At 37.3% G+C, this 24,875-nt stretch overlaps 1 protein-coding gene across 1 annotated transcript in view; it reads right to left on the bottom strand.

The window, feature by feature from the left end:
• LOC122801175 (calsyntenin-2-like) overlaps positions 1-24,875 on the bottom strand; it is a 2,452,991-nt gene that overhangs the window by 298,856 nt on the left and 2,129,260 nt on the right. Inside the window, exon 5 of the mRNA XM_044070739.1 lies at positions 15,604-15,812. Within this exon, the coding sequence (XP_043926674.1) occupies positions 15,604-15,812 (209 nt within the window). The remainder of the gene's footprint in view (positions 1-15,603; positions 15,813-24,875) is intronic.

Below are 24,875 nucleotides of genomic sequence, written 5' to 3'. Positions count from 1 at the left end.
TGGCGGTATATTTCTAGCCCTAAAAAGTCAGTTTCCTCCTCCCTCTTCCTTCTTGTTAGCTCTTAGAACAGCATTAACAATGTTTAGTACTTCTTTGGGAGATCCAATGGCCAGATTGATCTCCTGTACTCTATGACAGTTCATTTGCTACTACATATCATTCTACAAGATTCACTATCTGTTCTGGAGAAACTGGGTTTAATTGGCATATCTATCAAAGAACAGGAGTGAATTCATGGAAAAAAAGAAGCCATCATGAAAACTTCTGCAGTCTGCAGTGTGGGCATGTGTGTGTATATTTAGGTGGAAGGGATTCTTCTCTGGTTTTACCCTACTCACCACTAATGGATTAGACTGAACATCCTGGATTGTGCATGTTTATCAAATCATATCTAAGTCTAGACACAGAACCTTTGTGATTCTACATCATGCAAGTATGTCCGTTTTCAATTTCTGACAGTCATTAGGTTGCACTGGTTCCACAACAACACAGACTTTCTGTACTTTTCCAATCAGGAATGCTATGTTTTTGGATCAGTCTGTATTCATCTAATCTTCACTCTCAGCAGTCCATTCAAAAGTCAGCAAAGATTCCCACACATCATCACTACAATGTAGTTGAATGTTCGCAACTGTGACTGGTTGTTTGATGCCTTTCCTAGAAGAGCTGGTTGTAATCACTTGCGAGTCAGTCTCTTGACTTTCCTTGTTGTGTTCTTGTCCAATGAATAACTTTGGGAGAGAACAGTGAATGGATTGGCATAAAATAATCAATGTTATATGGTGAAATGTTTGATTTTAAGGAAGAATTCTGGTGGGGACAATAATTAAGGTTGTGGATTTTGCATAACCTTAAGATGGAAGATAAACTGGTTCTGACTGTCAAAGCTTTCCCCTTGATGATGGGGGTGCAGATGTGCTCAAAGCAGGGTGAGTTATTCAAAAATCTACTAGTTATGTGCAGTAGAGTTTGGAGTATGTTTTACTTAATGAAGGATACTGCAGTCTGAGAAAGAGGTCGTATTGTAATGTTGGCACAAGTACACTTTTCATAACGCTGCTCCTTATCTCAGGTCTGAATAAGTGGGAGATTCCACGGCTAGTAGCTCAGAAGCTCTTTAGTCAACTAGTTGCATAACTCAGATGAGGGGAGATCTTAACTTTCAGACTGAAATGAAGACACGGATAATTAAAGTTAGTTAGTGTCTTTCAGCTTTTCCCGGTTAGGGGTCGCCACAGCGAAACTCCGGTCCGCTAATGATTGGTAGCTGATTTTTACATGCCGAGTTACCAGCCCTGACGCACAACCTTCAATGAAGGTATGCCCATTCACACATGTCTCCATGCAGAAGACGCTCTAGCTGAGAATCAAACCGGACAGCGTCTTACTGTGAGGCGACAACGCTACCGCAGCACCAACACTGCGGTACACAGATAATTAAAGTGCTGCACCCCTAATAGTAATTTAATAGATTAATTCTGATGGCTGTTGCTTGGGATAGGACTAGCAGTACCAGTGAAATCTCCACATATAAGAACATACAGAGATTTAATTTTCTTTAACACATTTGAGCTGCCAGCATAAGCTATGGCATTTTATTTCAGACAACACACTGGTACTTTACAATTCATGCAGTTCAATTTTCTTTGTATTTATAAAAGCATAATATACTGTTACTGGTTTACTGAATTTTGGATTAACATTTGAATCTAGTGTAGCTTTTTTTACCTTTATAGCTTTTAATTTTCTTATCTTTAATAAATACATGTAAAGCATCCATCGATAAGTGTGATGTCCTATCCACAGTGAATTTATAAATATCGTCAGCTGCCATTAGCAGAATGTAACAGAATTGCAGTTAAGCTCAAGTCCCTTATCAGCTGAGCACCTATCAATATAGTTTTACCTGTACCATGTGTGAACAATGAAATTGTTTGTATTTTTATGCATATATCACTACGCAATTATTTCACAATCTAATAATGTTTCTCACCCATGCAATTCCTTAGCAAAATGAAAAATATCTAATATTATGTGTGAAAATAACATTTGATATTATTTTCATGAAAATCATTGATAAAGCAACTCCTGTTCTGAACTTTCTGTCTCTCTATCTCTCTTTTTTTAAGTTTCACTTCTTTTGTTTCTAGCATGATCCAAATAATTGTTGTGTCTGGGACTCAAAAAAGCTGTTGTAATAGCACAGGTACATGGGAAAAATGGTAACCATTTGAAATGCTGGGACCTGCTAAAATGAGTTACAAAACGTGGAGACTGAATGGACGAAATATCGGACTTGTATATACTAAGTCTAAGATGCCATTTCTAAGACTATTCCCTTTTCTCCAAGGTATTGCAATTTCTGAGTTGGTATATATAAGCTTGGGGTGTGTGTGAGGGGTGCAAGTGGGCAACAAAGTTTTAATGAAAAGAGTGATTTTTGATATTTCACCCTTTTACAGGTTTTCAGTCTTTTTTTGGCTTTTCGTCACTCTGCATTTCAAGTGGAGACATTTCAATAAGGAGCTGGGAAAACTACATATCACAGCCACAAATAATTCACAAATGTTAGAACTCCCCAGAGTATGCATTTAAACCTTTGAGTATAAGTAAGAGTCCAGGGATATGGTAAGCATGCATATCATTACCCAAACAATATATGGTTTGTAAACTGAAGATTACAGATTAGAAGAGGTACATACATTTATATAAGCATAACTGATAATTTGGGGTACTTAGTGCCCCTCCTGCATACTTGATGAATTTTTATATGTGATCTGCTGTTGATATAAACATACTTCAGCAATAATCTCTTGCCTAATAGTACAACAAAAGTCTCACCAAAATATTAAAGGGATGTACATATACTTCTCATGCTGATTGCATGCATACACACATGCTAGTGAATCATATACTATCTGGTCCCCAACACACTGATGGCACTTGCATTCTGCCAATGGGAGCATCACCAACAACAGATCCCTTAATTTACATTTTGTGCAAAATATTATCACCTTGCTGGCATGGCCAGGGAGCATAACATGTCTATGAATCCCCCTTGCCATATTTGTGTAGCACTTTTTTCATATAGGAGAAGAATGGTGTACTGCATGTATGGCATCTGTCAGTGCCACAACACCATGGCAGTGTTACTCATTAAAGCATTACTATTCGACTCGCATGGCTGACCATAGCTACTAGCTCCTTATAATGCTTTAGCTGGCTAATGCAGTTGTACTCTGTATTGTTCAGTACCATGAATGAGACTATTAATATGAGTGAGATGCGCCATCACAACTTAGGTACATAAAGTTATATCCATGTTCCTCTCATTGTAGACTGTCACCTCACAAAATAAGGTCATTCATCTTTCAGACAAAGCTTATCAAAATGTATGACTCAATAAGCAGCTTGAAGTTTATACAGTCTACAGAGAACAGTTACTGTTACTATTCTGTACAATCATATACAATTGTTTTAAGACAACAATGTATATACATTCACCATGTTGATAACCTAGATTTTTGTTCCATGACTATGCCAATTCACAAATTTGATTCACAGTCAGTAATCTTGTTTATTGCAACATTCTGTCTTCCCAAGCTTACTTTCTTATTTGCAACACTGTATTGTTAAAATACACTAGACCCCCCCCACCCCCAGAGCAAGGGTCTGTATTATATTATCGAAAGCTGAATTCACCATACTGCATCTACATCGGAAATGCAGTTCAGTGAATTTGCTCTTGTGGGTGGCTGTGCCCACACCCCCCCTGCTAATTATATATACCAACTCCAAGATCACACTACAGTGAGGAAAGGTTAAATTTTCCGATCATCATTGTACCACGATTTCACTATTATCAATTCGCTGAACTGTGTTTCCAATGTAGATGCAGTTCAGCGAATTCGGTTTTCGAGTATATAATATGGATCCCCAGAGGCAACTATGTAACCCATCTCAGAGTTAAAGAAAGATGCAGAACATTGCAACCGTAGTGACATTGACTAGATTCCTGCAGATCAATGTGATGGCCTAATAAACAAAGGAGAGAAAGAAGTGTCACATGATTAAGTCTAACCTAAAGTTCATTCTTAAAACCAGAGATAAGACCTAGAAGCTTCACAAGGAATGAAACAGTCCCACACACCATGTATAATTTTCTTTCCTTTAGATAAAAAGGCAAAATTAAAATTAAGGAAACAAAATCAAATTACCTCAAAACAAAACATTCACATGGTATTTGCAACTAAAGCAATTCTCAAATATCTAGAACAGGAGTGTCCAACCCGCGGCCCGCGGCCCGCGGGCCGCATGCGGCCCTCAGAGCTCTTCCATGCGGCCCGCGGCCCTTAAATTTAAATTTAATTTTAATTTACCTTTTTTTCCGTGTGTTTACACGTCCGCGTACTTTTGCTGTTATGCGCATGCGCCAACTTTCTTTTTTTCACGCTTTTTTCATACCAGCGTCTTTCCGCTGGTATGCGCATGCGCGAAAACACCGTTCGGTCGTTTTTTAAAGCTGAAGGAAGGAGCGAGGATCGTGGAGAGAGGATTTAATTCTATTTTATTTCGGAATTCACACCGACTACACTACAACATAGCAAAAGGTAAGTAAAGCTAAGTATTTTTTTGACACTGTGAATGCTCCCTAAACGAGCTTATGTTACTTACTTTCAGAGTTTTTACTCTTTCACATCTTTCCAAAGGATGCAATAACCCCTCATACCAATCCGTTATTCTTTCTTAAGGTGGTTATCAAATACTTTAGTGAAACTTGTTAAAAATCATGTTTTGAATCTATTTTATGTGCCTTTTTATGGTATTTCTTAATGTTTATATTAGTTTTTAGGATGAATTAATAAATATTTTATGCTGTCTGTTTTTCTGTTGCTTTGGCTAAGGGAATGTTATTGGTTTTATGTGTTTTGATTGAATAATTGGTTTTCCTCTGTGACTGGAAGCTTTAATCATGATTGCTGTTTTTTATAGTGTGGTTTTGGTGAATTGTAACAGGAATCTGATGTAAGATCATATACAGACATGAACGCGCTTATTCTTTAATAAACAATTTGTCTGCACCTAGATTAGAAGCTGTGTTTGAGCACCCACAGTTTGCTTTGTTCATTTGTATTTTCTTCTTTCATGTGAGGCATCTAATTCTTGGGACTTGTGTTTTGCTGTTTCTACCGTTTTGATAAAGATGTTGAAAAGGAGGGGACCCTAGGATTGATCCTAGGGTACTCCGACTGTAACTGGTAGGAAAGGTGAGGATTCCTCCTGCCATTTTACAGCTGCTGCGTATTTGATGGTTAACTGAGAAACTAGGTAAAATATAATTGCGTAGTAAGTCCTAGTAAGGAACATTCCAAGAGAAATTTTTGATGAGAAACAGTATCAAAAGCGTTACGGATCTAGAAAGAGAATTGACACTAATGTACCACTGTTTCTATGATAAAACGTATGAGGGCGGTTGTACTTTGGCCAGGGTGGAAGCCATGTTTTGTATTGGAGAGTAGATTATGATTGTTAAGGTATTGCAGGAGTTGAGAGTGGACAAATTTTTCAAGAATTTTAGACAGGGTTGACGGTATGGCAATAAGCAGGTAGTTAGGTGATGTATGATGAAAGATTTTTTTCAAATTTCAGGGACTTTGATGAGGATTGATACTGGGTAAGTTATGGCTTTGGCTGAGATTTTCAGGTATTCAGTAGGGATGTTGTTAATGGCCATTGTTGTTTAAGGTTTAGTAATAGTAGGTAACTTTTGATTAATGTAGTGGAGCTGGCTTGAGGATGAATTGTAGTGTATTATTATTTTGTGCTATGGGAATGGTGGGGGTGGGGGTGTGATTAGTCATCTTTTGGTGAGAGCTAGGATGGAGGTTAACGAAGTGCAAGTTGAACTGGGTGGCTATATTTTCAGTGTAGTTTGTATTGGGGGGGGGGGGGTCGCTTTGCCTGGGATGGAGTAATGTTTGTATTTTAGACCAGAGTAGTTTAGAGTTAGTTAGGGAAATATTTTTTTTGTCATTGTTAATGTGCTGTTTTACTAGGCATTTAAGGTGTGTAAAATTTAGGAAGGTACCCAGGTTCTTATTTTTGGACCATATTTTCTGTGCACGATCCCCTCTGTTAAAGTAGCTGTCTAGTTGACCTAGTTAGCCATGGTGCTAGGTTTGCTGTAACCCTCTTAGTTCAAAGGGGTGCAGGTTCATTGGGTAGGTTTGAGAAGACTTGATTGAATAAGTACACTACTTCATCTAATAAGGTAGCATCTTTTGATTCTGTATAAAAATGCCTGAGCTGTTATTGCAGACAGGATGGCCACTCATAGAAGGATGAACAGCTCTTGACTATTTTACTAGGGACAAGGAAGGAAAAAATCACTACCTAGTGTCCCTTCAAATAGTTAGTAAATACCCTAGTTTCCTTTTACCAAAATTTTGAGAAGACCCTTCCAGTGATTCTCAGGGCTCCCTCTACTACTAACCCCATCCTGTATATTTTCTTAATGACAGCTGAACTGCTACTTCCCAGGCAATTTGCCACAATGTCACCAAGCAGTATTAAGTTTGATTCCGCACACATATCTAATGCATCATTTGGGGCAGCTGTGCCGAAAAGGATGCTGTTATTGTTATAAAGTCCTTCATTCAGGAGGTCCTATAGCGGCTAGAGACAGTCGCATTTTATTACAATTTTGAACAAGTGTGCAACAATCATAGCTTATTCATTGCTTATTTTTCAGTGCCTCATCATATTTTTGTAACACACATGACTATAAGACTACACCTATAGTTAAATATTTAGTTACTCAGCTACTATTTATGAAATTGATGTTTGATTTCAGTTGCCATGTGCAATTAAGACTTTCCTGTAGTAAATTATTGCACTATTAGAGGGGATTAGACCCAGAGCGTGCTTTAACATTCTATCACTGATAGAACAGTTAAATGTTAACTGTTTTTTAAATAATTAGAATGAGATATTGAATTTTAGGGCAAATATTATGCATTTATTAATTTATTTATTGTTCAAATTCACCTACAATACAGCCACATTAGTCCGCATAAACCTGTTTTTTTTTTTTGCTCTTCAGTTAATGTGAGACCTTTTTTTTTTTTTTGGTCCTCACTTGCCCCCAGACCATTTCTGTTGACTCAATGCGGCCCTTGCAACTGAAAAGGTTGGACACCCCTGATCTAGAAGATATAACCTATTCTGATTAACAAATGAAGTAAGAGTGAAATTGCTATGTATAGTTTCCCTCCAGGAATGTAAATTCATACAGTCATCTAACTGCCTTATCCAACTTATGGCCAACAAACAGCATCAAACCCAGCTTTTTCCTTCCTCCTGCAGCACATCAACCCATTTTATTTTACAGACAGTAACTCCATATTAGTAAAAATACTAAAACAATTCATAAAAGATATCCAACCCAAATGAATATAGAAGTCATCCTTCCCTCATACATATTGGGATCAACACAGAGCCAAAGCACATGCACATAAATATTTTCAATGTTTCCATGACCACTATCATACTACTCTTCAAATTAAGCATGTCATAATTATCACCGCATCTGAAAAAGACTCTCTTTCTCCATTCCACAAAACCACAGACAGAGATTGTTACTCTGCCCGGTAACAAAGTTATTTTTTAAATCATTTACAACAAACTATTTCAACACATTAACAAATTATGCATCCTTATTGAGTTATCCTAACATTTATTTATTTATTTACAGTTTGTTGACCAGGAAAGGCCGTTGGGCCACAAAAAAAACTTTTTCAATGGAGGCCCGGAGAGAAAAGCTCCACATACAGCATTACAATTAATTACAGTAATACAGTATTACAATATTGAATAACAATACAAAAGTAGCAAGATGAAAAATACATAGACTTGACAAAGAAATAATAATAAAAAAGCATTATGTGGCATATTCCATAACAAAAAAATGATAGGATTACATGGAATACAATGGTCTTCTGCAGACTAATATAAAATTGGAAAAATAGATAAAAGTTAGGCAGGATGAGAGCAGGAGCATTCCCATTTAGATGAGAGGTATGAATGAAGTAAAGTCTCACAAAGGGAGTGATTCTGAGGGTTCCCTATTAGAAAACTGAAGATGCATTCTTTCGAATGTGTCTTGGTCGAACTCAAAAGCCTGAAACGGCAAAATATCGAAGCAGCTTTTAAGCAAATTCTTTCCCTGGGAAAGAATTCGCTTGGCCACTTCGTTACTTTGTTGTTTTTGGCACTGTAGTGCGGTCTCGGAGTTGGTATATTTAAGTAGGGGGTGGGGGGCAAAGCCCCCCACTTAATCTAATGATTAAAGTGTTTTTTTTTTTTTGTTGTTGGAACAGCGATTTTTTTTTTCCCTAGGAAAGAAATTGCTATTCTGACAGTTCAAAATTGTAAGCTTTCGCTTACATAGGGTCGATTAATCATCGTTCACTATTTTAAGCATTCGGTGATCTAATATAAACCCATTCTGAGTAGTTCGTATATGTGGTGGAAGAGAGTTCCATTTACGTGTTAGAGAAAATGACAATAACAGTTGTCCTGGACTACGTATGGGTTTATAAACTTCAAGGAGATTTTGTTTTTTAGATCTGAGTGATCTTCCAGGAAGATGAAGGATGAAAATAGAAGAAAGGGAAGGACAGTTAAAGGGATTAAAAAAGAGTTTATGCATGGTGTAAAGTTGAGTATAAAAGAGATAGTTAGGAAGTTCTACCAATTTAAGGAGTGAAGAGAATAACAGTGGTGAGATGAGGATTTGGAACTAGTAGCAAACTTAGAGATTTTATTGTAGCAAGATGCAAATGTTGCCTTTAGAGAGGACTGAAGGTTAGTAAAGAGAGGAGCTCCATACATAAGAGAGGGACGTAGGTAAGTAACAGCAAGGGTATGTTTAGTTGAAGGAGTGGGAAAACAATTATGCCGATACAACATTCCAAGCTTTTGATGTTTTTTTCTGATATTAGTTTGCAGATGAATGTCGAACTTTAAGTTTTCATCAATAATGACACCAAGTAGCTTAGTATGAGGAACTATTTTGATAGGGGTCTTGTTTTGGCTGAATATCAAGAAGGAGTTCTTGTCAATTTTAGTGTGTCTTGATGGAATGAATATCATGATCTTAGTTTTGAATGGATTGACAGAAAGGTGATTATTTAACAACCAAGACTCAGTACTAGTAAAGGCATGACTCAAGTACTTATTGACTCAATAACTTCAGGCTAAATCATAGGCTTCTAGTTTGCTTAAGAGAGCAAAAACACCCCCACATACATGTTTTTAATCTTCTTATGAAAGCTAGTATAGTCCCCCCTCAAGCACTCCATAGTTATTACCATCTATGAAAAAAGGCTGTTTTTCTCAACTTCTCAGGGACATACACTTACAATTTTACTCTGTCCCTTAGAAATGTTTTTTTTTTAAACATTGTTTGCAACTGACTATATGAACATATTAATAAATGATGTATCCCTATTGAGTCATCCCAACATGATTTCAGAATGGGTGACACCACTCTATCTGCTAGCTATAAGGCAGGATGGCTCACCAGTACAGATTTTATCATTCTCACTTTTGGATTTGAGCACATGAACCTCTCTGTCCTCTTAAGTAAACTAGTAGCATGTGATGTAGCCCAAATGTTATTAGTTCAACAACTAGGTGACTCATAGGGCATTTACAAGTAAGTTTGGGGATGTGGTAACAAAACAGACACCTTTACATCATAGGTACCACATGGGTCTATTCTCAGACCCCCAGAATTCTCATTATTTATCAATGTTATCACGATGAATGTACATCCTTCACTAATAATTCTCTATTTATATGGTGAAATCCTCCATAAGACCAGGTGTACATGTAAACTCATCCACAGGGAACTTCAAAATGTCTTCTGCCAACTCTGCAACTACTTCCAACTAACTGGCTAAAGCTTACCAAGAGAAAAACAGCATCCAGCCAAAAATCTATCTTAAAGAATGCCAACATTTGGGAAAACTCCTGACCAACATAAAATAACACAAATACCATATTAATAATATTTTGGCCTTGCCCACAATGACAACCTCTCATTTAAATCTCAGACAGACATAATAACTTACAAGGTAGGAAACAACTAAGAGCTGTATACATCATCACCTCCCATCTTGCACCCCAAGCAAGCCAACTACAGGTACTTACTGCCTTCATTCCACATTTTTAATATGCATTTCCAAATATAACTCCAAATTCCCCACACAATACACAGTCTATTGAAGTAGTTACATATAGCATGTGCTGTTTTACTTAACTAGCATCTGGGAACAAAGATCATTGCATTTACCTTAAGAAAGTTAGGTGGCTGACACTAACTTTTTCCTGAACCATTCACTCTCCACATTTATCATCAATGTTTTCAAAGAAAATTAATGCTTTAGCACAGAAAACAAATTAAAAATCACAACTTCTCCAAATAATTCATATATACAGTAAGACTGCAAGTCAGAACCTCTCTGGGTCTGCTGCATGTGCTTGGGACACATTTGTTTGAGACAATTGTCCTCATTTCTACTTGATCATCTCCCTTAACTAAGAATCTGCCCCAAAGACTGATGATTTTTAGCCCTCACAGAATTCTGATTGTAACCCTAAAACTTGCACCCAGTCCCTAATCCTAAATTCCCCTATTGCTCCCAAAACCTAAAATCCCCCTCCCGTCTTTAAACCTAAAGTAATGATTTCTTTCTAAACCTAAAATCCCCTTCTCCCTCCCTGATTGCTCCATACTACATTCCCCTTCCTCCACCCCTAAAACTAATATCACCATGTCATGCCCCCCTTCCCCACGTACCTAGTCTGAGAGCACTTCCTGTCCCTACATCTCCTAGGACTTGAGAAGCTCATATGTGGTAACTGCTTGGATGAAATCATATTCAAGTTCAAGCACAAACAACTACTCACTTGGGCTGAAAGTTGCTCTAATTCCTGGCTGTGAGGTAGTGGAATTCAAGTAGCTGGGCTTGAGCAGCTGTAGTGTCCCCGACCTCTCCATATAACGTATGTATAAAAGAAAGTAAATCCTTCACATTTCAAAGACCCTACCTCTTATCCGGCATAAATGTCAACACATTTTTAAGAAAATAGTACCAACAAAATGGAAATCACTAACCTCTCTAAATTTATAAGAGAAATGTCTTGCATATCTGAAAACAAATAAAGCTGCTCATAAATCAAGGGTATAGACTAGACATCCTGCAATTATCACAACATGTGAAATCCATAGCTATCACTATTAAACATAAAAAGCATCCCACTGCAAAATGATAAATAAGCAAATGCAGATAGCCAACAGGGATATTATGTATATCATTTTTTTTTCTTTTTTCTTTAATTTCATTTATTACTATGGATATAATTCATCATAGGTTATTTTATAACATTCAGTAGACTATTGTGATGATCTAACACAATAATGATTTGAATTCATTTTTGTGCTAAGATTCCAAAATATGAAAGTATGTCATGCTCTACCTGAATAAAACTGCTTCTGCGTAGTCTGTGTAAAAATGTGGTAGAATAAATAATGCTATTTTATTGTAACTGCATCTGTGCAATACATGAAACAGCAAAGGATCCTAGGTGTGGCCGAGATACCCAGCTATGCAGTTAAAAAAAAAACTATATATATATATATATATATATATATATATATATATATATATATATATAAAGTAAAACTTAATATCCCTTGCCTGATTAAATATTGCTTTAAGGAGGATAATGTATTTGCTCAGTGCATGGGCAAGAAGATGCATGTGAAGGGGAAAAAGAGAAAGGAAATGGGAAAAAGGAGTGCCAGTGCAGCACAGTTCTCACTCATAGTGACCGATCACATGATCGTGATGTGGTAAACATCTACAACTCTCACATACAGAGTGATTCACCATATTTGTGAATATGGTGGTTTGTTAGCATGATATTATGCTCTAAGCTCTCAACATATCAAGCCATAATATTCTTTTCCTGTGTTTGGCTCCATTTCATCTGGTCCCTTTAGGTTCATACATAAATACTAGAGTTTCAGTCTGCAGAGTATTACAAACCTAACTAATAACCAAAGGTCAAAATCAAACCCTGTTCTTTGTATCTGTGAGGTAAATATCTTAACTGTTTTGCCAATTCTGCCCCACAAAAGCAAATTAGTACATAAATGCTGAGGACTTGAACCCAGGACCTCATACATGCGAAGCATGCAGAATACAATATGCTACATCTGCTTACCCCTTTTCCTTCCTTTATCTATAACTTTGTAGAGATGATAGGATGCATTTGTCATCAATAAATATGTACACAGCAGTAGCTTTGCTTGTTACTCTTCTTTTGTTGAAATCATGACAATTCAACTGAACTGCTTTCAGATGGATGTATATCCATTAAAGTGTGGAAAGCGCTTAGGTTTGCTTTTGTATAAAGTAAGCTTGTGCTTTGACCGTCTGAATGTTCTTTGTTTGTTAGCTTAATAGCCAGAATTTATCCACAATATTCCTGCACAAAACCATATGCAGCATTTATTTATTTAATCTATTGAAATTGTTAACCTGTATAATACTCTGGCTGTTATAGGCCAGTTTTGGCCATTGCCCACCTGCCAAACACAAAATGGTACAAAGATGTAAAGGCAGGCAAAACATTCCTCTCACTTTCACAATTAGAACAAACCTTAACATATGTGCCTAACATTCAAAATTCTGAAAGTTAAAGTTGCAGAAACATACACGTTTTCCCATACTTATCAATAATCTTCCCATCCTTATCCAAAATAGAAGAACTGGAATTAACTAAGTGTTTAGCAATAGACGGATTAGCTAAAGCTATAGCTGCTGGATCAGGTTTGGGAAAAGTGTCTAAAAACTTAAAAGACTTAAGACTCTTTTACATACTAAGCCTTTTTAGGAGCAGCTGGATGTTAGGAAAATGCAAGCAGTAACAGACACACATATACACACAAAAACACATCCTCCAAAGCAGAAAGAACAGGAAGAATGGGTGCAGGTTCTGGAATTCCTTTCTATAAAAGCTCATAACAGTTTCTGAGGGACTCAAAACCTCATTGGCACAATCTAGAAATAGTATCAGAGAAAGACAAACTCTTACAGGGAGAATAAGAAGCTGAGCTCTCCTCTGAGTCGGAGTCGGAAATCTGAGGAGAAAACCCTGATCCTTCTGCTCATATTCAGAATCTTAAATTTCTTCAGGAAAGTAAGTATTCCTCTTTCATTTACCAGAAACTACCTGAATTAAAGCCTGAGCCAGACCCAGTAAACTACTGTCTATGGAGGTTTTGGAGATGTAGACGCTTGCTTAGTTTTTTGTTTCTTTTTTGACAGGAAAAATGGGGCCAACAATGTTATTCCTGGCAGCTGCAGCTTCCTTAGGGATGGGCACTACATTCTGACAAGACAGTTAAGCCTTCCCTGTTTTCTCTCTGAGGACTGACAAGAGTGGCTGTCCCTTCCCCACTGAGGGGATCCAACAGCTGCACAGAATGACAAGAGCAAAATGCAGATTAAAACACTTTGACAGCCTGACAGAATAAAATAAACACAATTTCTCCACAGAAAAAAAATCAGTTTGAAGCTACTTTAAACAATTTTTAAACTGTAAAGAAAAAGAGCTCCTCTGATTAAAAGTACCATACAGTTTCATGACAGTCCATTAAAACAGAAACTCCAAGCTTTAACATAACTTTCCTGATGAGAAAAGTATAAATTCTAAGGAAGATTATTAAATGGAAGTTTTTTAATTATCTGTCCAGCAAAGGAACAGTACAAGATCACCATCAATCATTGAAAGCCTCAGAAGAGCGTACTCTTCAGAGGCATTACAGGTCTTAAGGGCTTAGCACCCAAACTTGTCTTTGGTCATCTCACCTCAAGCTGCCTGACAGTTTGGGCATGTGGAAGGTGCCCTGTAGTTTTGGAAGCTGGCAGGCTGTTATATCCTTGGCAGTATGTATCCGATATCTCTAAGGCTACTGCAGCAGTGATCAATATGATGCGCTTCAGCGGTTCTGTATTACTCTTAACTTTTATCATTCAAAGTGCTACAAAAACAGCATAACACTGCTCCATGTTCTTGTAATTAATGCACATACAAATTCGCTGAACACTAACTTATTCTATTTTACCATCACTGAGCACCTCTGATATGGAAACATTGTTTCTACTACATACAGCTTCACTATATATTGTTTCAGTGTTATATTTAGCCAAAGATAACATCCAATTAAATATATTTTATTATAAATAACACCTTCCATATGTTATGAAAAGCTCCATAAATTTTAGTATTTTAACTCTATAAAGGAAATGGTACAAACAATACTATTACAGCAGTACAAAAACACACATATAGTTAAATTACGCATAACTTGTCTATAATTATAGAAATAGTTCCATGATATAATATAGCAATAACACCTGCCAGCTTCAGGAGCTGTAGAGGAATTTATTCCTGAATAGCCAGACTTGATCTTGATGGTAATCAGTTGTCATTTCATAAAAGGAGCATACAATTTCAAATCTATTTGAGTTTTATTCCTAATCTAGTGATAGCACAAGAAAGTATGTTCCATTGTTGCTGGATTGCACAGAATCATTTGTGTGATTACTTCCATAATAAATGGTCATTGACTACAACAAATCTCAAATAAGGCAGTTATGTCAATATGCTGGACGGACAAGCTAGCTATGCCTATTAAGGGAATAGGAAACATAACACGCTGAACATTGCCATGAATTACAAAGTATATATACGACAATATTCTACAATTACAATAAATTAAAGCATTTTTTATTTAAAAACATAACGCATTATTGTAACAACAGCTGTTAAAGAAATAATCTACATGGCAGCTCTATGTACAAGGCCTCAGAAGTGAATCAATGATCCAATTTCCATTAAAAGGAATATTACAGAATTAGTGACATCTCTAACATCTCAGATCTGTACATGACCTTTTGTAGTGAGGTCTTTATGAAATAATTGTTTCTATCCATCACTGGTATATGAATCTGTTGTACCACTTTCATTATCACCTTGCACTAGTAATGACATCAGTCATTATTATATCATATGGAAGCTCTGGAAGCAAAGCATCTTGTAAATGACTTTTGTTCATGACACGACTGTGAAGGCAATGTATGCTATCAAACAGTTATCTCAGTATATTTACCATAAGGTCACAAAGCCTTTTAGTTTCACTGTCATAGGAGGTCAGATCTTGGGATAGTATGCACCTATTGCAAAACAAAACTGCTAACTTTGCAATATTATGCTGAATCCCTGAGACACACATATAACTCACTGCCCACTCTGGGCCCTTATTTGTAGGGTATGTTTTAACTTGTCACTTTGCAAGCTAGTCTTCTTAGAATGTAGTGTTTACAGAGATGAACCCAGTACATAAATTTAGAAAAATGATAACAAAAAAAACCTGTAAACTGCTTACAAAATAATAATTTTTTCAAAGACAGATGCAAATCTGTTACACATATTTGTTAGCATTCATACTATATACATATACATACCATTTCTATCAACAGCAAAGGGAACATCTTTTGTGACAATCTCATAGTTGCAGATTTGGCTGTACTGCGGAGAACAGTCCTCGTCTGTTGCTTCTAGCTGTAGAATGCTGTCATAGAGTTTGCCTTCCGTTACCGTGGCCTTATACACAGCTTCCTTGAACACAGGTGCAAATTCGTTTGTATCCTGTACCTGAATATGCACCACTGCCCTATAAAATAACAGAGAGCCTTCGGTCATTTTTAAAAATAATCACCTGCTCACACTGCAGCAATGATTTTGCATCAAACAAATTTTACAACTAATTTTTGCAGAAATTAAGATTAAGTGCTTATATCATTCAGTGAGCACGTAGCAGGAGAGGGTAATATTTATGTTAGTTATAAAACAGGTTTTATAGAATTGCTGTGGGAGCAGGTATTGAAACTTGTGGATAGACTTAATTAATTATGGTTATCTTACATTCCAGCTGCATATTACAGATGAAATCAAACGAATGCATATTACCTTCTAATGTTTTATTACTATTATTTATACTCTTATGCAGAGATGCATAAGCATACTCCATCCCTAAGAGAACATTCCAAATTCTTAAAGGTGCAGCAGTTATTAGATTCCCGACATACCACAGATGAAAGCAAACTGATGCACATTATCTTCTAACTTATTACTTTTATTCCAGCATTGACACAATTATGCAGAAATATGTAAGTATATCCTGAGTCTAAGTGAATATTCCAAATTCTTAAAGGTGCAGTAGCTTCCAGATTCTTTAACAGAGAAGACTATGTTCAGGTCATCGATCATAACCAGCTTATTATGTGTTCTCAACAGGGATTCTAAGAAATTTACCTCCAGAGCAAGTTCAAGAGGTGACTTACTGCGTCCATGTTGAGAACACATAGTAATCAGTTATGATCAGAAACCTAATCATAATTTTTTGTTGTGCATGGAGCTTTATCTGCTCCATGTTTTACTAATTACAGAAAAAAGGAAAGAAATTACTAATTGTTTTGCCAGCTTTCAAAACTGTAAAGCACTGAGGGAGCTCTGTCAGAAAGACAGTGTAACACACTCGCTTATGTTGAAGACAGTCAGGGACACATTACTGGTGCAGACAGCAGGCAGAAACAAATCTGTTTTTAATTCTACCTCTCGCATTTGTTGGTCATTCCTGGCAGGTTTAACTGTGCATAGTGTGATACCCAATCTTAACATGGGTACTTAATTTTTAAGATCGGGTCCCACATTACAGAAGCACTTAACTTTTTTGCTTCTTTCTGGATATCAGAACATAATCACTAAGCTGCATACACAATACTCTTTTATTGCAGAGCTCTATTTGGAACAAACTCTCACAATTTTTATTACCATTCTCTGCCATTTATGATTTCTACACTAGTAAAATGCCCACAGTGAAGGATTTTATCATATATTGAAATGCATTATGCCTAATCTCCACAGATGTTTTCCTGTAAGTGACTGTGCACCGCCTGATCAGATTATAACTGCCTAAACTAATGTCTTTCGGCTATTCCCAGTTAGGGGTCGCCACAACGGAACTCCGGTCTGCAAATGATTGGCAGTGGATTTTTACAGTGCCAAGGTGTCAGCCCGACACCCAACCTTCAAAGAAGGCACACCCATTCACGCATGCACCTTCCTGCATGTCTTTAAATGTCACTTAACCGCAGGGAGGACATGCAGACTCCACACAGAAGGCGCTCCAGCCTAACACAGCTAATTTGGACTAAAGATTAAGTACTTAACCGCTGTGAGATCACTTTTGTGTGAGACGGCTGTGGAATTCAATGGGGAAAAGTGTGTTCTCCGTCTCTTGTAATACAGCTATATCTTTTGAAGTGCAGAAGTCTAAGTATATAAGGTATGGGGGTTAACTATTAAATACTGTTTTATTTAAATTTACCTCTAAATATCACCTAGATCCATTCAGTATGAGTACAGGTACAATGGGAGGTTTTGCTTTAAAAGTTGGGAGGAATACTTAAAACATAGTGTGGAAACCAACATTATATAGGGTTGATAAACAGTAAAACAGAGGTGTATTGAACAAGTAGTATGTGGAAAAAGGGATGAGAAAGGCAAGAGCAAGTACTCTAGCTTTAAAAAGTATGAATTTGAATTCTGGAGTGGTTACACTTGTCCTTGTACATGCAAACAAACACACACACACACACACACACACACACACACACACACACACACACACACACACACACACGCATGTATAAGCACAGCAGCTAATGTTGTAAGACCAACTACGTAGAAAATGTGATTTGAGGATACTGAGGGTGGTGCTTTTCCCAGCACAGAGGTGTCATCACAAAATCGAAAAATCATGTCATTGAATGGCATTTCACATTAAACTGACATTCATCAAGGTGTTTATAGTGAGATTGCAGTACAGTGACGATAGAAAATGTTGCCCTTTCCTCACTGTAGTGTGATCTCAGAGTTGGTATATATATATAATTAGTGGGGGGGTGGTACAACCCCCCACAAGTGTGACTTCGATAAATGGCATTTTCTAAGTTAATACCATTCAATTACATGACTTTATCGATTTGGTAATATAGACCCGGGATCTCAGGAAATGGAGTCACCTATGGATAAAAACATGAAGACATGTGAGGAGAAATATGAAATATTAGAATTTTGAAGGTAAGTGGAAGATGAACATCAAAATCCTCCTTTATGGGAATACAATTTATCCTAGAGAGGTTAGTGCAGTGATGTTCAAAAATGCAATTTTTTTAGAAATTGTGTCATTATTCTCTCTTTAACAGACCACACATTGGTCCAGTTTCTTCATTAACCGTCCAAGAATATTTAAAAAGACCATGAAATTTGAATATCTGATCTTTTATTTTGAACACTCCATGCTGCAATATAGCAATACAGAGTTAAGAGTCTCCCTCTATAGCTCTTGACTGTTGAAGTTCCCACAGTTTCTAATTTTCTTGTTAGACTATTGTCTGTGACGACAATGGTTGCTGTTCTACCATATATGTAATTTCAAAACAAAAGAACAAGGCAGGACCACCAAGCTCATAAAATCCAACTTGATTTATTAAACATAAAATGGGAAGAGCGCTTTCACGTGTATAACATGCTTCTTCAGATCTCTATGTAATTTCCTTCTAGACACGTGTATCTTCCCGTGAATAACATATGTCCTTGGCTCAGCTGCATTGGCAACACCTTGAGATTCATACTATGATCTTTATTGAGCCTTTGATATGCTTGTTGTTTTCTGCAGCCTATAAAGTTTTTGCTTCATGCATATTTTGTCATAATAGTACTTCTGTCTCTGCTGCCTTCTTTTTTGCATTCCTTTATTTCCCAGAATCAGCAGTATAGCTAACATACTCAGTTTGTTGTTTAGCCTTCTTCCTATTAACAGCTGAGCTGTTGATAGCATCAGTATCTGAAATGCAGTATCCTATTTTCCAAAATTGTGATATGACACTTCTTAGAGTTTTTGCAATATATCTTATGAGATTTTTGTCTGTATAGTTTTAATAGTATATACATGTATGACTTCAGATACTGTGAACTTGGCATTTTATGTCTGAATTCCAAGCCATGTATGAATATTTTGAATTTCAAACGTTTTTGTTTTCAGATTTTTTTTATAGGTGTCAGAGCCATCTAGAAGGGCTGTCATACAACCATCTAGGAGGGATGTTTGTGCCCTCACTATTGTCCTCTCAATAAGTACATTTAAATGGCCTAACAACACCCCCTGCTTGTGGGACAAGCTACCCAAATAACTACTGGGAACCATAACACCTATATCCTGGGAGTGCATACTTCCATGCACATACTAATGAAACCTTCCAAAAGGTTGTGGCTTCATGAGCCAAACACTTGCCCCAAAGAATCTGCTATATATAGACTTCTTAGTCTCTGTGAACCGAAACAAAACACTGCATGCTTTGGACCACAGATGAGGATGCTATCCACTACAAGGACAACAATGGGTCACATGAGTTAACATCTATTCTTTTAGATTGTTATTACAGTATGCAGTGAATATGGTGCAAGTCCTGTTTGTTCTGAGTCAAAATGATCAGAACATACACTACATCTCCACGTCTCTTGCTCTTTTAACTTTTACTTTTCCCAGATATGATTCACACATCTTTTCAAGCATGCGTTTTCTCAGTAAAATGGGAATGATTACTTTACCAGATTTCTTCTTCAAGACTTAGATATGATTTGTATCGTCAGGAAAAGAAAAATAAGAAGGATTTTATTTCCTTACTGATGATTTTTACTTTTCTCAGTGTAGCCAATCAGAGTAACTCCTGTCATTAACTCCATTTCAAAGTCTGTTGTAATATATTTCCTGATCGTTTAATCTTTTCCTGTGTCATTGGTGACAGCAGTATTATCCAAAGAATTTATCTCTGTCTTTTACCAGTTCTTCACCTTTCTTCAGTAAATAGCTTGTTGCACATCTGCTTTGTAGTTCAGTACATCTGCACTTTGTTTACAGAGCACTGTTTTTACAGGAATTTTTTAAGCACAGGAATAAGCAATAACTTCTTACAACTATACTCTTTTGAGAATACTTCAGTTTCAATCTGAACATATCGCTTTTTTACATTAATAAAATGTTACTGACTCCCAGGCAACTGCTATATACTCTTGTAGTATTTGACAAATATATTATTCAGTCTAGTGTTTTGTTGACTTACTCACATCATAGTATTTTAATTCTTGTGAATCTGTCACTATTTTATTAAGCATATTTTCTTAAGTATTTTAAAACTCTTTCCAAAATGTAGCTCCACTTCAAGGCAATATCATGTTCTATAACCTTTCTTAGATGTAGTGGGAGGTTGGCAGAATGGTTAAGGTGTTTGTCACAAGGTACAAGGTTTGATTATCGTGGGGGTAATAGGCTAGGCTTAAAATGGCTCACAAGGGCAGTTAGCCTAGTACTAATCTATGAATGTAAATGTTTAATAACGTTCAGAATTCAATTAACATGATCTACTTCATCCCCAGCACCTGTGCCCCCCATCACCAGGGAACAGGTCTTTAATGCCCTCTCAAATGCAAAACATACAGTCTCTATGGGACCTGATAACATCCCTGGCTGTATCTTACATGAACTCAGGCATGAGCACTCAGCTCCATTAGGCACCCTACTTAATCAAAGCTTGAGCACTGCATTCATCCCAGCTGAATAGAGGACAGCCACTGTCATTCCTCTACACAAAGGTGGAACATCTACTGACCCAGGCAATTATAGGCCCATCAGCCTAACTAGCCTGATCTGCAAGGCCATGGAACACATTATCATGGACCTTATAAACAAGGAAACTGGTAAGCTCCAAATGCTTGACCCCGCACAGTTTGTTTTTTTCAAAAGGAGATTGTGCCTGTTAAACTTGGTAGACTTCTTCGAAACAGTCACCAAAGCCATGGATGAGGGGAAGATGGTGCACATCGCCTACCTTGACCTAGCCAAAGCCTTTGACACTCTTCCCCACTCGGGCATAATAGATAAACTCTCCCAGCTAGGCATCAATCTGTATGTTACCAGATGGGTAGCTAACTGGCTCACTGATAGAACACACTCAGTCAAAATAGGGGAAGCCACCTCTAGTAGTAGACCCGTAACGAGTGATATACCCCAAGGATTGGTCTTGGAGCCTCTACCATTTAGGATATACTTTTCTGAGGTGCAAGCTAGAACCAGTGGTCTGTGGCTGACCAAGTTTACAGATGACTGCAAGCTGGATGCTGTCTTAAATTCCCCTAGTGTTGTGAACATCCTCCAAAAGTGCTTTACTCAAATCAATGACTGGTGCCAGAAGCATGACCTCAAACTGAATTTAAAGAAATGCATCATTATCCTCTTTGGAGAAAATGGCATCACCACTAATTATCACATTAATAACAATGTACTAAGCATGCAATCAGTCATGAGGGACTTGGGCACCAGGTTGATAGAAACCTAACTTTTGACCACCACATTGCCTCCGTTGTATGGAAGGCTTTCTATATGGCCCACCTCATAAATAATGGTATTTCTTCCAGGAACAAGGATATCATAACACTCCTGTACTCCTCCCTTATCAGACCCATTATCGAGTACAATGCCCCCTTCACCATGTACCTTGTCAAACACATGCAGCAGCTGGAGAGACCACAGAGTTTCCTGACCAGACAAATCCAGGATCTCAAACACCTATCCTATACATATAGGCTAAAAGCCATGTCCCTCTACTCAGTCTCATGCAGACTGCTCAGAGGTGACCTGTGTCTGACATACAAGGCCAACTAAGACCTGGCCTTGGTGGAGTTGCTGCATATACGTAAGTCAAACTCAACTTGTGCAACCCGCATGCAAGGCCTTATGCTGTTCTGTGATGTTAATAGAACTCATTGGTGGGATAGATTTTTGTCCCAAAGACTCCCCCATCTGTGGAATAGACTCCCTCTCCATATCAAACAAAGTACTTCTCTAGCCCTCCTTAACTGGAACCTGGATGACTGGATGAGAAACAGAAAATACATCCCTGGGATCCTACCTGTGTCTATGCTGGACAGGGGAAACAGGTGCTAACTCTGAGGGAACATGGGCGAAATTGTTGGCTAAGCTTATAAGGGCCTCCGGGCCAATAGCCTAGTATCATCCTATGAACCTATGACTGTACAGTTATTTGATACATAAAGAACATCCAAAAACTAATGTGCTCCACAAACGAAAATGAAGAATGATAGCCCAAGACCACAAGATAGTGTACATAAGCGCTTTAATTTACTAAAATACAGCAAACTTCTTCAGACAAAAATTAATACATTAATCAACTTAAATACTGTGTAAATATGACATCATCAAATACATTGAACAAAACATGCCTACATTTAAACTGACAACAGCTAAAAATTGAAACATCACAAACAATTTTCATCAAATATATTAAACTCATCAATTAATCAAAGTTATTCTCATTAAAATTGGTATAAAACTTGATTATTACAGATAATTGTAATGATTTAAAAAAAAAAAAAATATATATATATATATATATATATATATATATATATATATATATATATATATATGTATATGCACATGTGTAAAAGACACATGCTAAGACATTACTATTTTAAACTTATAAATATATAACCATCCTTAAAAAAAAAATTTATAAAAGGAAGGGTGACAATTCAAAAATATATACACACACATATATACACATATGCACCCAACGTTCTATAAATCCACCAAACAAGGAACATCATAAATAAAATTAGGGAATGTAATTAACTATATCATCTCAGCAAGGATTTCAATTTAAGCATACATTTAATAGATAGGCTATCATTTAGTCCTGGGGGTGTATGGGCATTAAGTCTAAGTTGCCAGGCTAATTCTTTTTCATCTAATCTTAAAGATGTTGGGCCCCCACTATCATTATCCATTACCCTGTCGATAGCTAAAAACAGGAATTCATGGGTGGGGTTTAAACTCACATGTCTAGCCAAAGCATTATTTAAATTCATTTTATTAATATTATAAATAAGCTCATAAATCCTAAGCTTCAAAAATCTTTCCGTCTTTCCAACATAAAAAGACGGGCAAAACTGGCACATGCTCAAATAAACAACCCCCTTTGACTCACAATTAAATGTCCCCTTAACTGGGAAACGATGATTTCGTATTGTAAAAGTATTACTCGTGTTAATATATTTGCACGACCGACAATGCCCACGTTTTGACATACCATAGTAAGGAGAGTGAGTGTTTTGTTTGTTTATGTCTTTCGGCTTTTCCCGGTTAGGAGTCACCACAGCGGAACTCCGGTCCGTTAATGATTGGCAGTAGAGTTTTACATACAATTCTCCAAAATTGCTTTCAGGTTCCAGCCCCTCCTAAAAAACACTGTTGGTATATCACCCACTTTATCTCGAATGGATGTGTCCTCATAAAGGAAGCACCAATTTTTTATCAAAATATCCCTCAATAAGGGTGCGTTAAGTGAAAAAGTAGTAACAAATCCAATCGTGTTAACCCAAGGGGTTTGTGGGTGTGGAGGTTCGTTATTAATTATTGTACTGGTTGATTCCACCAAAGGATCCTGCCCAACAATAAGTGACAAAACAATCATCTTCTTGTGTAAGGACCACTTCCTGTCCAATTATGTCCCCCATCGACCTGCCTCCAATCACATGTTCACACTCACTTAACCCAACCAATAATGGTTTAAATATCCCATCACTTCTTCTGAGGTGAACTTCACTGATTAACTGGCCCACTAATCTCACAGGGTAACCCCTCTTAAGGAACATTTCCCTCAATAAGTTACATTCGGCTTTTTCCCGGTGAGGGGTCACCACAGTGGATCACCTGTCTGCTCATGATTGGCAGTGGAGTTTTACAGTGCCGAGGTGCCAGCCCGGCGCCCGACCTTCCGCAGAAGCCACACGCATGCACACACTCACACCTAGGGCCAATTTGGAGTGTCCAATCCACCTACAGCATGTCTTTGGGATGTGGAAGGAAACCGGAGCACCCGGAGGAAACCCATGTGACCACAAGGAGGACATGCAGACTTTGCACAGAAGGCTCCCCAGCCGAGAATCGAACCGGAGAACGCTACTCTTCAACTAACTACTGTTTATAAATCCATCTGTCCATTAGCAAGTTATTGGATGGGGGGGCAAGTGTCGGGGAGTTACATAGTCCCCTCCTCAAGTAATCTTACCACTTCAGTGGCTGGCTCGATAGAACAGGAGAAGGCTTCTCTACTTTGGCTGACCATGTAGCTGTCCACCAGTGACTGAGGTAATAAAAGAAAAAAAAAGAATAATATAAAAGAAAAAAAAAAAAGAATAACATTAAGAAAAATACAATGTTTAGCTTAATTTCCACTCTCAGAACTTTCTGATATAGCCTTGTGGTAAGTTACTGGACTACTGTGTAAGATCCAGGAGTTTGATTCCCTGTAAGGTTTTAGTTTATGTAAAATATAGTTCTATACTAGTCATTCTTTCTCTAGTAATATTGTCAGTCTTCTTGATTGGCACAGTATTTAAAGTGTTTACCTTGGTCACAGGTTACAGGGCTTGCATCTCACCTGTAGTTATTGGCTAAGTATTTAACAGACTGCAGACTGGCTACCTAGTATTTACCTATGAATATAATGCTAACCTCCACCATTCTTAACCTGGCATCAGACTAGTTCAGGGATCATCTGTTGTTACCTTAAGATGCAATCTTCACATGAAC

This window comes from Protopterus annectens, chromosome 4.part1 (assembly GCF_019279795.1).
Source record: "Protopterus annectens isolate FY-2018-M chromosome 4.part1, PAN1.0, whole genome shotgun sequence".
In the NCBI taxonomy this organism is placed as follows: Eukaryota; Metazoa; Chordata; order Ceratodontiformes; family Protopteridae; genus Protopterus; species Protopterus annectens.
This window is presented reverse-complemented; position numbering and strand designations above follow the sequence as displayed.